The following is a 12,979-nucleotide window of genomic DNA, read 5'->3' as shown; positions in this document are numbered from 1 at the left end:
CCCCCCTGCTCGAGCAGGCACAGCTAGAGCAGGGGGCACAGGAACGTGTCCAGGTGGGTTTTGAATGTCTCCAGGGAAGGAGACCCTACAGCCTCTCTGTGCAGCCTGTTCCAGTGCTCTGGCACCCTCACAGGAAAGAAGTTTTTTCTTATATTCAGGTGGAACTTGCTGTGTTCCAACTTGTGCCCATTGCCCCTTGTCCTGGCCTTGGGCACTATTTAAAAGAGTACAGTCCCATCATCCTGACACTCTCCCTTTATATATTTATAGGTATTGAATCCCCCCTCAGTCGTCTTTTTCCCAGGATGAACAAACCCATGTCTCTCAGCCTTTCCTCATAAGGGAGATGTTGCAGTCCCCTGATCATCTTGGTAGCTCTCTGCTGGACTTGCTCCAGTAGTTCCCTGTCCTTCTTGAACTGGAGGGCCCAAAACTGGACACACTACTCCAAATGTGGTCTCTCTAGGGTGGAATAGAAGGGGACGATAACCTCCCTCAACCTGCTGGCCACAACTTCTTTTAATGCATCCCAGGATACCATTGGCCTTCTTGGCCACAAGGGCACGTTGCTGGCTCAGGGTCAGCTTGCTGTCCACCAGCATCCCCTGGCCCTTCTCAACAGAGCTGCTTTCCAGTAGTTCAGCCCCCAGCCTGTACTGGTGCCTGGGGTTGTTCCTCCCCAGGTGCAGGACCCTACAGTTGCTTTTGTTGAATTTCATCAGGTTCCCCTCAGCCCAGCTCTCCAGCCTGTCCAGGTCTCGCTGGATGGCAGCACAGCCTTCTGGTGTATCAGCCCCTCCTCCCAGCTTGGTATCATCAGCGAACTTGCTGAGGTTACACTCTGTCCCTTCATCCAGGTCATTGATGACTATGTTGAACAGGACTGGACCCAGTACAGACCCCTGGGGAACATGACTAGTGACAGGCCTCCATCCAGACTCTGCTCCATTGATCACAACCCTCTGAGCTCTGTTGTTGAACTAGTTCTCAATCCACCTCACTGTCCACTCATCCAACCCAGACTTCCTTACCTTGTCTATGAGGATGTTATGGGAGACAGTGTCAAATGCCTTGCTGAAGTCAAGATAGACAACATCCACTGCTCTCCCTTTGTTGACCCAGCCAGTCACACCATCCTAGAAGGCTACTAGGTTGGTCAAGCATGATCTTCACTTGGTGAATCCATGTTGACTGTTTCTGATAACCTTCTTGCCCTCTACATGCCTGGAGATGACCTCCAGGGTGAACTGCTCCATCACTTTTCCAGGGATGGAGGTGAGGCTGACTGGCCTGTAGTTCCCCAGGTCCACCTTCTTGCCCTTTTTGAAGATTGGAGTGACAATCCAATCTTGTTCAATTGTCTTGTTCACATTTTGCCCCAGAAAGAAAAGATTGCTGCAAGCTGTCTTTAGTCCTATGGCTTTAAAAGTGTTCCAACTGTATTTCAGGGATGCATCAGCACATTTTGTGTGTGGTATTCTCTTTTAAGAAGAATCTTGAAGTCTTGCTATGATGTCTGTCTGGAAATTATACCATCAAGTGAAATTTTTCCAGGGTTGCTTTATACGAGTTTTGGTTTAATGTTTTTCCCTAAGTATTGCTGCAACAGTGTCATAAAAACTCATTCTCGTCACTCTCTTTTACACTCACTGGGTGTTTTTTCTTTCATTGTACAATGAGTACTGCAAATCTGAAAACAATAGATGAGTCTGAAATACTGTCTACACAGCAAGGAGGTGGTCACCAAGACACAACTGTTGAATTCAATAGCATCTGATCCTTAGAATTATTTTGTTCTAAGCTAGCACCCCAGATATTTTCTAGGACTAGTTTAGCCTTGACCATCCTCACTGGTTTTTTTCTTCTGCTGCCATTTTGGTTTTTTTTTTTAATCATGTAGAGCCACAAAGGGTAACTTTAAATTCAAGCTTAAATCTCAGAAATTAAATTATTTATAGCTATAATTTGAGTGAGAAACTGCACATGGAAGTGCGTCACAATACTTTTAAGTGACCTGTTTATTTCAGTAAGTTCTTCAGAATAAAATTTTACAGGATGAGTGAGCTGGGGCTGATTTTGAAATATGCATTGTCCAGCATAGATGTTCTCAGTTTCTCTTCAAAGAGTAGGAATGAAGAGTATCAGCTATTTTTTCAATATTGTACTAGCCACATGCAGAATTTTTGTAGGTGTTTAGTGATTTATAGCGCCTCTGGCTTTGGGTAGCCAACTTGACATCTGTAAACAGGATATGATTCTCTAAGGAAGAGAGAGCAGAGTGCACTGAAATTGTCCAGCTATGGGAAGTCATAAATAAAGCTCTTGGAAATATAAGTGGAATATGTGGGTCCTGCTGGGGCTTTGACACAAGCTGGGCACTTGATATCACCAGTGTCAAGACTGAATTTGTTCTGTGTGAGAATTTTTGGATACAGGTTTACAGGTGAAATTTGAGCACCACAAATTATGTAGATGCCCCTGCATTAGGAAGAAAAACAACAGGGGTTGTGTCATCTTTCTGAAGCTTGTAAAAGCTCAACAGCTGAGCAAGATGGAGTCAGAAACAGAAAAACAGAATTAGCCAGTTACTGTTTGAGTGAATGTATCTCTTTCAGCATGTTGAATTACATGTGTGCACCTACCACAGTCTAAAACCATAAATAAGAATAGTTATTGTGAAGTAGCTTGCAGAAGGTAAGTTCTTCCCCTTGCTTACCCCATGGTAAGCTGTCTCTACGTTGTTATCCTTAGAGAGTTTTTCATTACAACTTGAACTGATTTCCAGCACGGTGAAAATGAGTGGTGTTTGCTTTCTAATGCCTACATACTATTACTGTGAGTTGTCTCCTCTCAGAGCAGTTTTCTCAATGAAGTAAAGCTTAATTTAATGAAAGAAATTACGCTAGCCAGCAGCTGTTACTTATGTTTTTATTTATAACAGTGTGCTACTTCAATTGAGACAGCCCTTTGCTTATCTCATGCTGTACCAATTGATAGTAATATATTTCTTGAATGTGTAAGCACAGAAGTAATTCAAGAAAGAGACTGTAACTTTGTCCCTGGGACTTTTTTCTGTTTAACATGATTACAATGTATATTTAACTCAAAAGGTAAACGTTACCAATCTGATATTTATGTCTACACTGTATGCTAAGTTTTCTTTAAGGTAAATTGATGAATAAAAAGGAATAACTGCACATGGCAGATGCTAATTACTCTGCTGCAGGAAGCTCTGAGATCACACTGAAAGGAGCAGAGGGTAAACATGTAGAGAAAAGACAAGAAGTCTTTCAGGTTGCAAAAGTGGAGTAGAGGGGTCTCATTAGATGCCCTTTTCCACTAAGGCTTTATGTAAAGGGAATGCTGCCTTTTAATTCATCCAGAAAAGCACACTTTAAAAGCAATTTCTGCCATGATGGTCCTGCAGGATTTCTGAACTTTCAGCTATATTTTTCTCTTGCCTTCCCCTCTCTCCTCCCACCACCCTGTGAGATACCTCCCTGTAGTCATTTGCAGCTAGGCAGCTGAACTTAGTAAGGAGACATCTCTTCTAAAAAAAAAAAAATCTCCTGGCACTTTGCCTCTGTCAGCGTGAGGCTGCTTTTTGTCCTGGTGGGTGGGTGGTGAAACAATTTCTTCAAGGTTTCTTGATTATTTTCATAGTGCTTTTGCAAATGTCTGCAGTGGGTGTTCTTCTTTCTGGGTTTTACCTGCATGAATTTTTACTGTACTGAGTTACTTTGGCCCCTGTCCAGTTCTGTATTAAGCAAGCTTTGCAACCCACACAGAATTGCTTAGAAGCTAATTTAAGAGGCTTAAAAAAGATTGATGAGGATTCCCCACTGAAGAAAGGAAACCTCAGATCCCATGGATTTGCTGTGTAGTGGTAATAGATCTCTATTACTTCTCCTGACTTCTGGTTCATCCTGTATATAGGAAAACAAAAACTGGTGGTTAGTAAGAGCTGCTCTTACAGGTGGCACCTGGCTGGGTGCCAGAGCTGTCCGTGGGGCCCCTGGTGGTCTTGGGACCATGCCACTGCTGCAATAAAGAAGGGATTTTGCTTGTGATGTGGTATATAGTCTTTAGCCCCCGACTAGTATCTGGTTTTTTGTAAGGTCGGAGTCAATGAGGGATTGAATAGGCTGTGGGGAGGTGGTGTGCACGGCAGCACATGATTCTTTTTGAATTGACAAGATTTCTGTCCTGGCATCTCAAGGAGAGGATTTCTTCTTGCCTGCCAGTGGTGAAGTGTTCAGACCTGCTGGTGTGAAGGCAGCATCCTTGTGACTTCCCTTCCTGAAGCACTGAGTAGCAGCTATTAGGACTTGTCAGTGAGAGGTGTTGCTGTATATCATTGTTCAGCCTCAGGTGCCGTTCTCTCTGTACTTAAATACAAGTTTGAACACCCTGATGCCACCATCTCTGCAAGAAGACTTTCTCCAGGGACTACTCCCTTAAGTTTACTCTTCCAGACATCTTTCAAAGATAGTTGTGGGGGATTTTTAAACTGGTGAGCCTTTCACGAACCATTTGCGAAGTTTGGAAAATGTGGTTGACATTAAGTAATTTACTGTGAATTCCTTATGCTTTTCTTCCCCAAACCTCAAAACACAAATGTTGGTGTAAGTGTGATGAGAAATCATCACTTTCACACTTAATGAAGGAAACACTTTAAGTGAAACTTGATACTTGAAACACAGTTCCAGTAAATAAAAACTGAAGTAGTCGTTCACTTTGATCAACTGCTCAACACAGCCATGTGTGCTTTGCTCGTACCTCTGTCTGCTGGGACTCAAGAGGATACTGTGCTTCTCTAGCACTGCCTGCAACTTTGTGGTGGCTGCTGTGGCTAGTAGAATCACGGTGGCCACGTGTGAGGACAGCCGCTCTTATCAAGAAGCAGAAAACAATTTCTAAATTTCACAAGACTGCTACACCCTGTATTTGTTTCAAATGAAAAGGAATTATCTCAGTAAAACTATATAGAAGACATTGGAACAAAACTCATTTTGAAGGCATTGTCGTGGTGTTACTAAACCTAAATTATTGAACATGCACTGTTAATAAGGAGTATTCCAGCATGATTTATATGTCTTTTTAGTTGCTTTTTGTAAAATTCTTTGGCATTTTGCATGATGGATGTCAGTCTAATGAAAAGTGTAACTCTTACCTGGTTTTGATCAAGCACACAAAGACATGGAAAGAGCTGATATCTCTGGTATGTAATACCTAATCTTGAAGAGGTTGAGATACATATTTAGAATCACTAGTGGCTTTCTAAGAATAATTAGCCTACTGTGACTTAGGGGGTGTTTTCAAGTCCCAGAAGTCAAAGTTTCTTTGCATATGTAAAATTCATGTATTATCTGCAGGAAATAATTTTTTCTGAAAAGCCAAACTAATTACTTTTTAACTGGAGCTTCATTCTCTTTGCCATCAGTGAGCAAGTCAGAAAAACTATAAAAGGTTTCTAATATTCAGCTATTGTTCACAGCTTAAAAATATATGCATTAGGCCTGGTTGGATAAGATTATTTTTTATTTGTGTTTTACAGCAGTATTTCAAAATCCCATGTTGAATCTTACCTTTATAAGCTTAATTTTAAATCTGTACAAGTTTGCGGTTGGTTTTTGCCCAGAAAGATTTTTGGTTTTGTAAAAGTAAAATTATTTCAGGTGTGCAAGCCCTTTTTTCCCTGAACACTTGTAATTAGATACATCTTTTATTCTCTCCATTATATAAACAGAAAACATTTCTGAAAGGGAGAAGAAATGAAACTGAATACCCACAAATTGCTGAGTTTTTTAATTTTTAAAAGTTGGAGTTTTTATTCAATTTCTGTAGTTTTAGGTATTTTTAATTATGTGGCACATTGTGAGTATTCAGGCAGCTCAGTTTTATTTATTTGTTGTGATGATTATATCGCTTTAATATTCAAAAATACTGACAAGAGAAGTGCATAGTGGATGATTGCCAAAATTATTTTTAGTTCTGTGTTTTAAGTCTCAATGTCTGGCTATAGCCATTATCTTTTATATATAAAACAGATAGCCATATTATCTCTATACACAAATGAAAGAAAAACTTTGTCTTCAACCTCTCATTTTCAAATCCTCTTAGCTTTTCAAAAGCTAAAATACTTAATTTTGCCTCCTGGCTGTTCCCCTCTTCCCTAAGTGAAGGGTCACCTAACATAAATACTGCACATTTAAAGCAAATAATAATTAGGAGGACAAAGACCTCCCCAGGAGTGAATGTACGGAACTTTTTTATCCTACTTAACTCCTAAGTAAATTTACAAATCCTATCACATAGCCATTAACTGTATTTACTTGTGAAACTTACTCTGTAAGCTGTTTTGGAAGTACACTTCCATTCATTTTTAGGTGAAAATGGAGTGTAAATTGCTTTCAAATGATAAGTTAAAAAAAAAAAAACAAAACAAAAACAACCAGCCAAACAAAACACCACTCTTTAAATATATATGTATGCACTAAAGAAGAATGACTTGTTTGTGTAGCTTATATAGCTTAATCTTCACGGAGTTTATAGTAATGAGTAATTGTGTGAACAGTGTTGCTTTCTCCCTGGGTCATAATAATAAGAATACAGGCTATAGGTTTATGCCTCAGGTTCCAGCATTTAAATTGAAAGTGACTCTGGCACTGAGACCTCTCTGCTGTGTTACAGATAGGGACATTAGTGTGAGCTGAAGTTAGCTACAACTATTTCAGGGCTGCTGTACTGCTCCAGTGGTATGCTCCTAGAATAGCACGAAGGGTTGCATGTGGCAGGAGTACCCTGTCAACCACAAAGCATTGCCGGTGCATTCCTAGAGGCTGAAGATATTTATTTTTAGCATATGCCTCCTTGAATGGTGAGTTTCAGCATTCGTAATAATGTCTGAAGCGTTGTTCTCCATCCTTTTCCCTCCAAAATAATTTTGGTAATTTGTCCTCTTCTTACATATGCTAATGGATGTACTTACACGAGTCTTTATTTGAAAATGTATGAGCAGTAGTAATATAATGTGGCTGGTACAAGTAGATCACTCCTGTCTATGATAAAGCAGAAAACAGTAGTACCCTTTTATGAGCATTCCTGTAAAAGCTGACAGCTTCTAAAATTAGGCATGAAATATCACCTTGGGAAATTCTTTTTAGGGCTTGCCCTTTGCAGTTTACCTTAATCTTTGAGATAGAAGCACGTCCCTTTATTGGTTACATGAACAAACCATTGGACTTCCTTCTGAGATAACACCTAATTTAAAGGTGAGATTGAACCAGTTGTTGAAAATAATCTATTTGGGGAAGCTTAAATAGTTTCACATATCTTGGTGTCTCACTGAATTGATTTCCAACCCCCTCCCATTTGTTCATCTTGGAGGGAGAGGTAATCATTATTTTAGCAAAGATAGGAGTGAAAACTCTTAAATTGCAAATGTCACCTTGACATGCACCTTTTTTTATTGTTGTTGAGTTTTCATTTAACGGTGTGTTATTTAAGCTTAACTGATGATGATAAAAGCCCTGCTGAAATCAGTTTTCAGACACTTGTTTAAAAACAAACAAACAAAAAAGCCCCTTGTTCAGAAAGAAGCATGAAAATTAGTGGCATCCTTTAATCATCAGGAAAGGACTGGCTAACAGCAGTAAGTGACTGGAAACACAGAAGGGCCAGTTGCTCACTTCGTGTGAATTGCCAGCAACAGCTGGAGTTGATGGATAGCATTTCAGAGGGAAGTCTCTCTGGAACTCCTCCTCACCAGCCTCAGCAGTTCTCCTGTCCATCAGATATTTTAATTGTTTATAGTGTGCAGTTATAGGTACAGTTGTTGCAGAAGTTGGAAACAGTGATTTCTTCTGTGTAAAGATGCCTTCAGGCTTTTGTTCTGAATTTTTCCATCTGCTGGGAATTGTGAAATACTGAATTTTATCTGGAATACGTCTACAGGTTTTGGTGAAGCTGTCAGAGGTAGATGTGGTTTCATTTGAAATTTCTCACATTTCCTTAGCAATGATTAGCCTAAAATTATATGTGATTATTTTGTTTTCAACATGTCAGGTGGATTTACATGTTTCACATTACAGGCAATGCTCAGAATAAATGTGTTGCACAGATTCATATTACTGTTGGGGTTCGTGTGTTATAAAAATAGTTCCTGTTGATCGTGCGCTTTATAAAGCATGGTACGTCTATTTCCTTTAAAAGCACAAGAGCTTGTAAACATGCAACAAAATAAGAATGTCATTCTTCTGTTACTTCTTTGTTCTAATCAGACTAGGAACTGCAAATAACGATGCTAAAAGCAAAGCAAACAAAAGTAGTCAACGAGAACTTTACGGCAAGCGGTAAACTGCATTCGCACCCACGTGTTTTGTTTGACTGGCAAAATAAGACACCCTGGATCCTAAATTAGAGCATGCAGGCAGATACATGCATCAAACCAAAAAGATATGGGAACTGTGTTAAGCAATTGCAGTCTATCTTTGTGTACATGGAATACAGCTTTTAAGTTCACACAGTGCTCTGGCAGTAATAGAAGGACGTATGAAAACATGTGCTACGTGGATACTTGGTGTTTTGAGAGCTGATTTCCTGAAAGGCCTGTGGGTAGTTCAAAGAATCACAGTCAAGGTAAACAACATCCACTGCTCTCCCTTTCAGTTGTCTTGCTGGATGGGTTTGGGGGTTCTACAGCATTAGGGCTCCTGGTTCTCGTTGCCAGGTAATGTCTGAAAATGCACTGAGTGCTACAAAAGTTTCTATCATGGCTTATGTTACCACCCTGATGAGGTGCAGTGGTCATTGAGACAACCTAGAAAGACTGGCCAATTCTTAGTCCACTTTTGCTGGATACAGACTTGCTTTCATGAATTCATGCTGCATGTACATGTGTTGAGTAGTCAGCTTTTTGCTGTTTTCACAAGGCCTAGTAAGAAACGGCTGTTCAAAGTTTACTCTTTTGACTTGAATCCGATGTGTGGAGTGACTCAGATTGAGAAATGTTGTTAATGCCAATGTATTAATACTAAAACCAAAATACAGTGACTTATTTAAATATCTTTGGCCTTCTGCATGTGCTTAAGTTTATGTTTTTACAACCAAAGACTGATGCATCAACTGATGTAAAGAAATTCTCTGTGATTTCAGTGGTACAAGATCAGATCTTCAGAGTGTCTTACGTATTTATTTGGTAGAAACATAGCTCTCTGAAATGCACAACAATGTAATGATTAGTGGGGTCTCACTAAGTCACCACACTACTATGAGTTTCTTTCTTCTCTGTCCATTGTTCTCAAGTGTCTGAAATTTTGAATTTTTAAAAAGGAGAAATGTTTAGAAATTATAATTTTAGATTGGAAATGTGGTTTTAGTTCTGTTCATTCTCCTTGCCAGCTCAGCCTTTGCTGCTTTCATATACGGTGGACCATGCAGTCCTTGCTTTTTCACAATGCCAGTCTTCCCTTGCAGAGACTTTTATTGGTTTTGTAGCGTTTTCTTAAACCACCTTGTATGTAGAATTGATAGATAAGATACGTAAAAATTATACTGTCATACCTTTTGTATTGTCTCATTTTGATACATTTTCCAGAGCTGTTAAGCAACCAAGCAGGGATGGCTATTCCTGAACCTGACCTGGGCAACTGGTGCAGATTGCTTGGAAAGTATTACCCATTGGACACCGTGGAAGTGGTCACCTCCGATTCTTGTTAACAGCAGTTGTGCAGAGTTACGATAATAACAGCATTTCAGATTTCTTTTTCTCTTGTCTTAGGTTTTCTACCCTAGCAAAGACGGTACTAAGATCCCAATGTTTATTATTCACAAGAAAGGAATTAAATTGGACGGTTCTCATCCTGCCTTCTTGTATGGATATGGAGGCTTCAACATATCAATTACACCAAGCTACAGGTAAGCAGGGTAATTTATACCTTCTTCTGAAGTATCTGGTATTAACAGACTGAGGGCAGAGTGTACTATGGATCTGACAGAGTAATTCATTTCAGGTCCCTGAGACGCAAGATGGGGGCCATAAGGACTGCACATCAGTGTCCAGGCATCATTTGTCTGCTTTGTTAGTTCTGAATCCAAGGGTTTTGCCCAGGGTCACAGAAGAAATTTGTGTCAGAGCAGAGAAGTGCTGTCCTGTTCTGAGGTTTACAGCAGGCACCCTGCCCTTTGGATCACACCTTAACCTCTTCCTGCTTTGTCACTGAGCTCAACAGAAGCGCGTATGGACATATTACATTAAGCAAGTATTTGAGCCCTTTACTGAACTGATAACTTAGGAAGTTTTCTTTTTTCCAAGCTACACAATTGCCTATGACTAAATATTATAGAAAATCAAATATTTGTTTAAATTAATGTAAATAACTAAAATTTTGCTGTATTTTCATATTATACTTTTGAGGAGATTACAGCAGAAGCAAAACCTTACTGTGTTCCCATATAATCAGGAAAGAGGAAAGACGATTCTGTGGTGAGATGCACATGATATGGGCTCTGCATATGCAGAGCAATGCATTGTGAAACAAAAATGCTGTGTGCAAAACAGGATTTGTAGCCCTCAAAAGCCATAAGCTTTACTGAATAGATGATCTCCTTAAAGAAAAGGCTTATTTCCTCAGCAAGGGAATTTGAATAGGCTTACCAAGAGGCAGTGATTATCTGTAATGCCTAAGAAATGTTCCTGGGCGAGGCAGGGGAAAACAGAAATACAAAGGACTGAATGGAGAGCGATTTTTCAGGTAGTGGAAGAGCAGCTCACCAACACAAAAATCATTTATTACGAAACTACCCTACTAAGTTTAGGTGCTACCAGTTTTGCTTTAGAGTCAGCACACTTCAAGAAATCCTTTGTAGTGCTCACTCTTCTGGGTCACTGTGATTGTTTTTTTTCAATGAGCATTTACAGTTTCTTGTTCTTTCTAGCAAATACCTTGTCTAAAAATGGACCTCCCATCTTGTGTTCTGATTATATGGATGGTTTTTATCTGCCTTGTAAAGCTACATTTTTACTTTCCTGTGGTTTCTGAGACACAATTACATAACCAGAATAATTTTTAAATTCCTTTTTAGATTAAGCTCAAGCACTGATTTAGTACAGTTTATTACAGATGCTGAAAACTGTGATAAAACTTACAATTTTTTTTTAAAGTAAATATTACGTACCTAGTGATTTAAGATAAAATTTCACATACTGCAGAGCTGACACGAGCTGGCTGCTGGCAAAAGGGGAAGGTATCTCATGGTGCCTCCTTCCACCTGCCATTTATTGGCCCTGGTGCTTGCTGGAACCTTTGCTAAGCTGATTTACCTCACAAGAATGGCAGAAAACTAGCCCAACATAAAGAGGTGTGTGGGTTTCTGCCATTTTGGCAAGTTAAAATTGACTCTCATAGGAGTCCAGCAAACAGCGCCAGTCAGTCAGCTGGCAGTCAGAAGAGAGGAAGATGGGAGGTGGAAGCAGTGACCTGTGTCTTTCTGAACCGTATGAAACCTTTATTATACAGTTCATAAAATAAGAAGATGAATCTGTAACAGTCCCTTAAAAGTAAATGCACAGAGAACAATCGGTCATCCCCAGATCAAAATACATTATCCGACAATGTAAATAAAGCATGATTTGCCACACCTCCCTCCTCATTTTTCCCCTGTAATATCAACATGTCCCTTCGCAGCCTTTTTCTTTCTAAAAGAAAAATAAGAGAAGCCAAAGCTTTGAAATATGTCTTTATGGTTAATAACCTGAGAACTGAGTACTCGGTGAGGAAGTGTATTCCAAAAGTAGGCAGAAAAGATCAGGGGAAGGAAATTGTCATTGAGAATTTAGGCCAGAAAGGCAGGACATCCAGTCCCCCCCTTTACCTGGCAGATTCAAGTAATGTTTGACTACATCCCTGCTACTATGCACTGCAATATTCCACAGGTAGTTCCCAGGTCCAAGTGCTGCTCCAGCCACCGTCCAACATCATGATTCAGTCATTTTTTGTAGGTGAGCACAGGCACGAGCACTAGAAAGCAGGCACAGGATGGTCAAGGCCGAGGCTTGCCACACAGTTCACCTGATCCTGAGCCGAGACATGGCTATGGAAATGCAGCCATGTAGTAACTAGCTTACTTTTAAAAACACAAACAAAAAAGTTCTTGATTTTTTATTTGAACTTAAGGCTCATAACTTCTCATAAAACACTGCACCTTCTCCTTCCCAGTGGTTCATTTCTGTCCTGTATTTCTTCAAGCCAGTACAATGTTTAGTCACTGGTATTTCGCACCTGTTAACATGAGCCAACACTCTGGCTTGGGGACCTCATTTCTGCTTAATTCAGAAGCTGATTTTGCTTTTCATTTTTTCTCCAACACAAGAAAAACGAAAATAAAATCTTTTCCACTGAAAGCAATAGAAACAAACCAACAGGTTAGTGGATCCAAAAATAACTGTGAGAATGACAGGCCAAAGTCATTAAGTCAGTTACAGTAGTGGTTTATTTTTGAATGCAAGCATGCATCTTTTATATGCTCCTCTGGACTGAAGAGCTGCATTTGGTAGCATTCTGAGTATGATGCCTGCTAGAGCACTGTCATTAATCATACAGCCTGCATAGCAAGTACAAGTTAAGGCTGATGGAACTGACACCAGTGGCGTGGCAGAGCTGCTGGGGAAACGCCATTACAAATGACCTCTAATTCAGCTAATTACCCTGCAGGAACCAACGTGTTTCCCTTCACTGTTCTGTATGTTCCTGTGTGGGTACAGGAGAAGCCGTATCTACTGCATCGTGGAATATGGCTGGTTGTGAAGCAGACTCCAAAACTGCATTTCACTGCTGCAGGGCCAGGTTGTTCCAAGCCTTTAAGCAAAGAGGTAGTCCAAGGAGAGACTGTAAGACCACAGAAGGGTCAGGCAATATAGCAGCCAGGCCTGCAGAATGCAAGATTACTCTTTTTTGTGAGTAATTATTACCACTCCCTG

General features: G+C 40.1%; 1 protein-coding gene across 2 annotated transcripts in view; it reads left to right on the top strand.

Moving 5' to 3' along the window:
• Nucleotides 1-12,979, top strand: part of PREP (prolyl endopeptidase) — a 106,387-nt gene that overhangs the window by 79,503 nt on the left and 13,905 nt on the right. For both annotated transcript variants that reach the window (XM_075087370.1, XM_075087371.1), the window contains exon 11: nt 9,782-9,918. In XM_075087370.1, the coding sequence (XP_074943471.1) occupies nt 9,782-9,918 (137 nt within the window). The remainder of the gene's footprint in view (nt 1-9,781; nt 9,919-12,979) is intronic.

This window comes from Phalacrocorax aristotelis, chromosome 3, assembly GCF_949628215.1.
Source record: "Phalacrocorax aristotelis chromosome 3, bGulAri2.1, whole genome shotgun sequence".
NCBI lineage: Eukaryota > Metazoa > Chordata > Aves > Suliformes > Phalacrocoracidae > Phalacrocorax > Phalacrocorax aristotelis.
The sequence above is the reverse complement of the archived record's forward strand: the minus strand, read 5'-3'. Positions and strand labels throughout refer to the sequence as shown.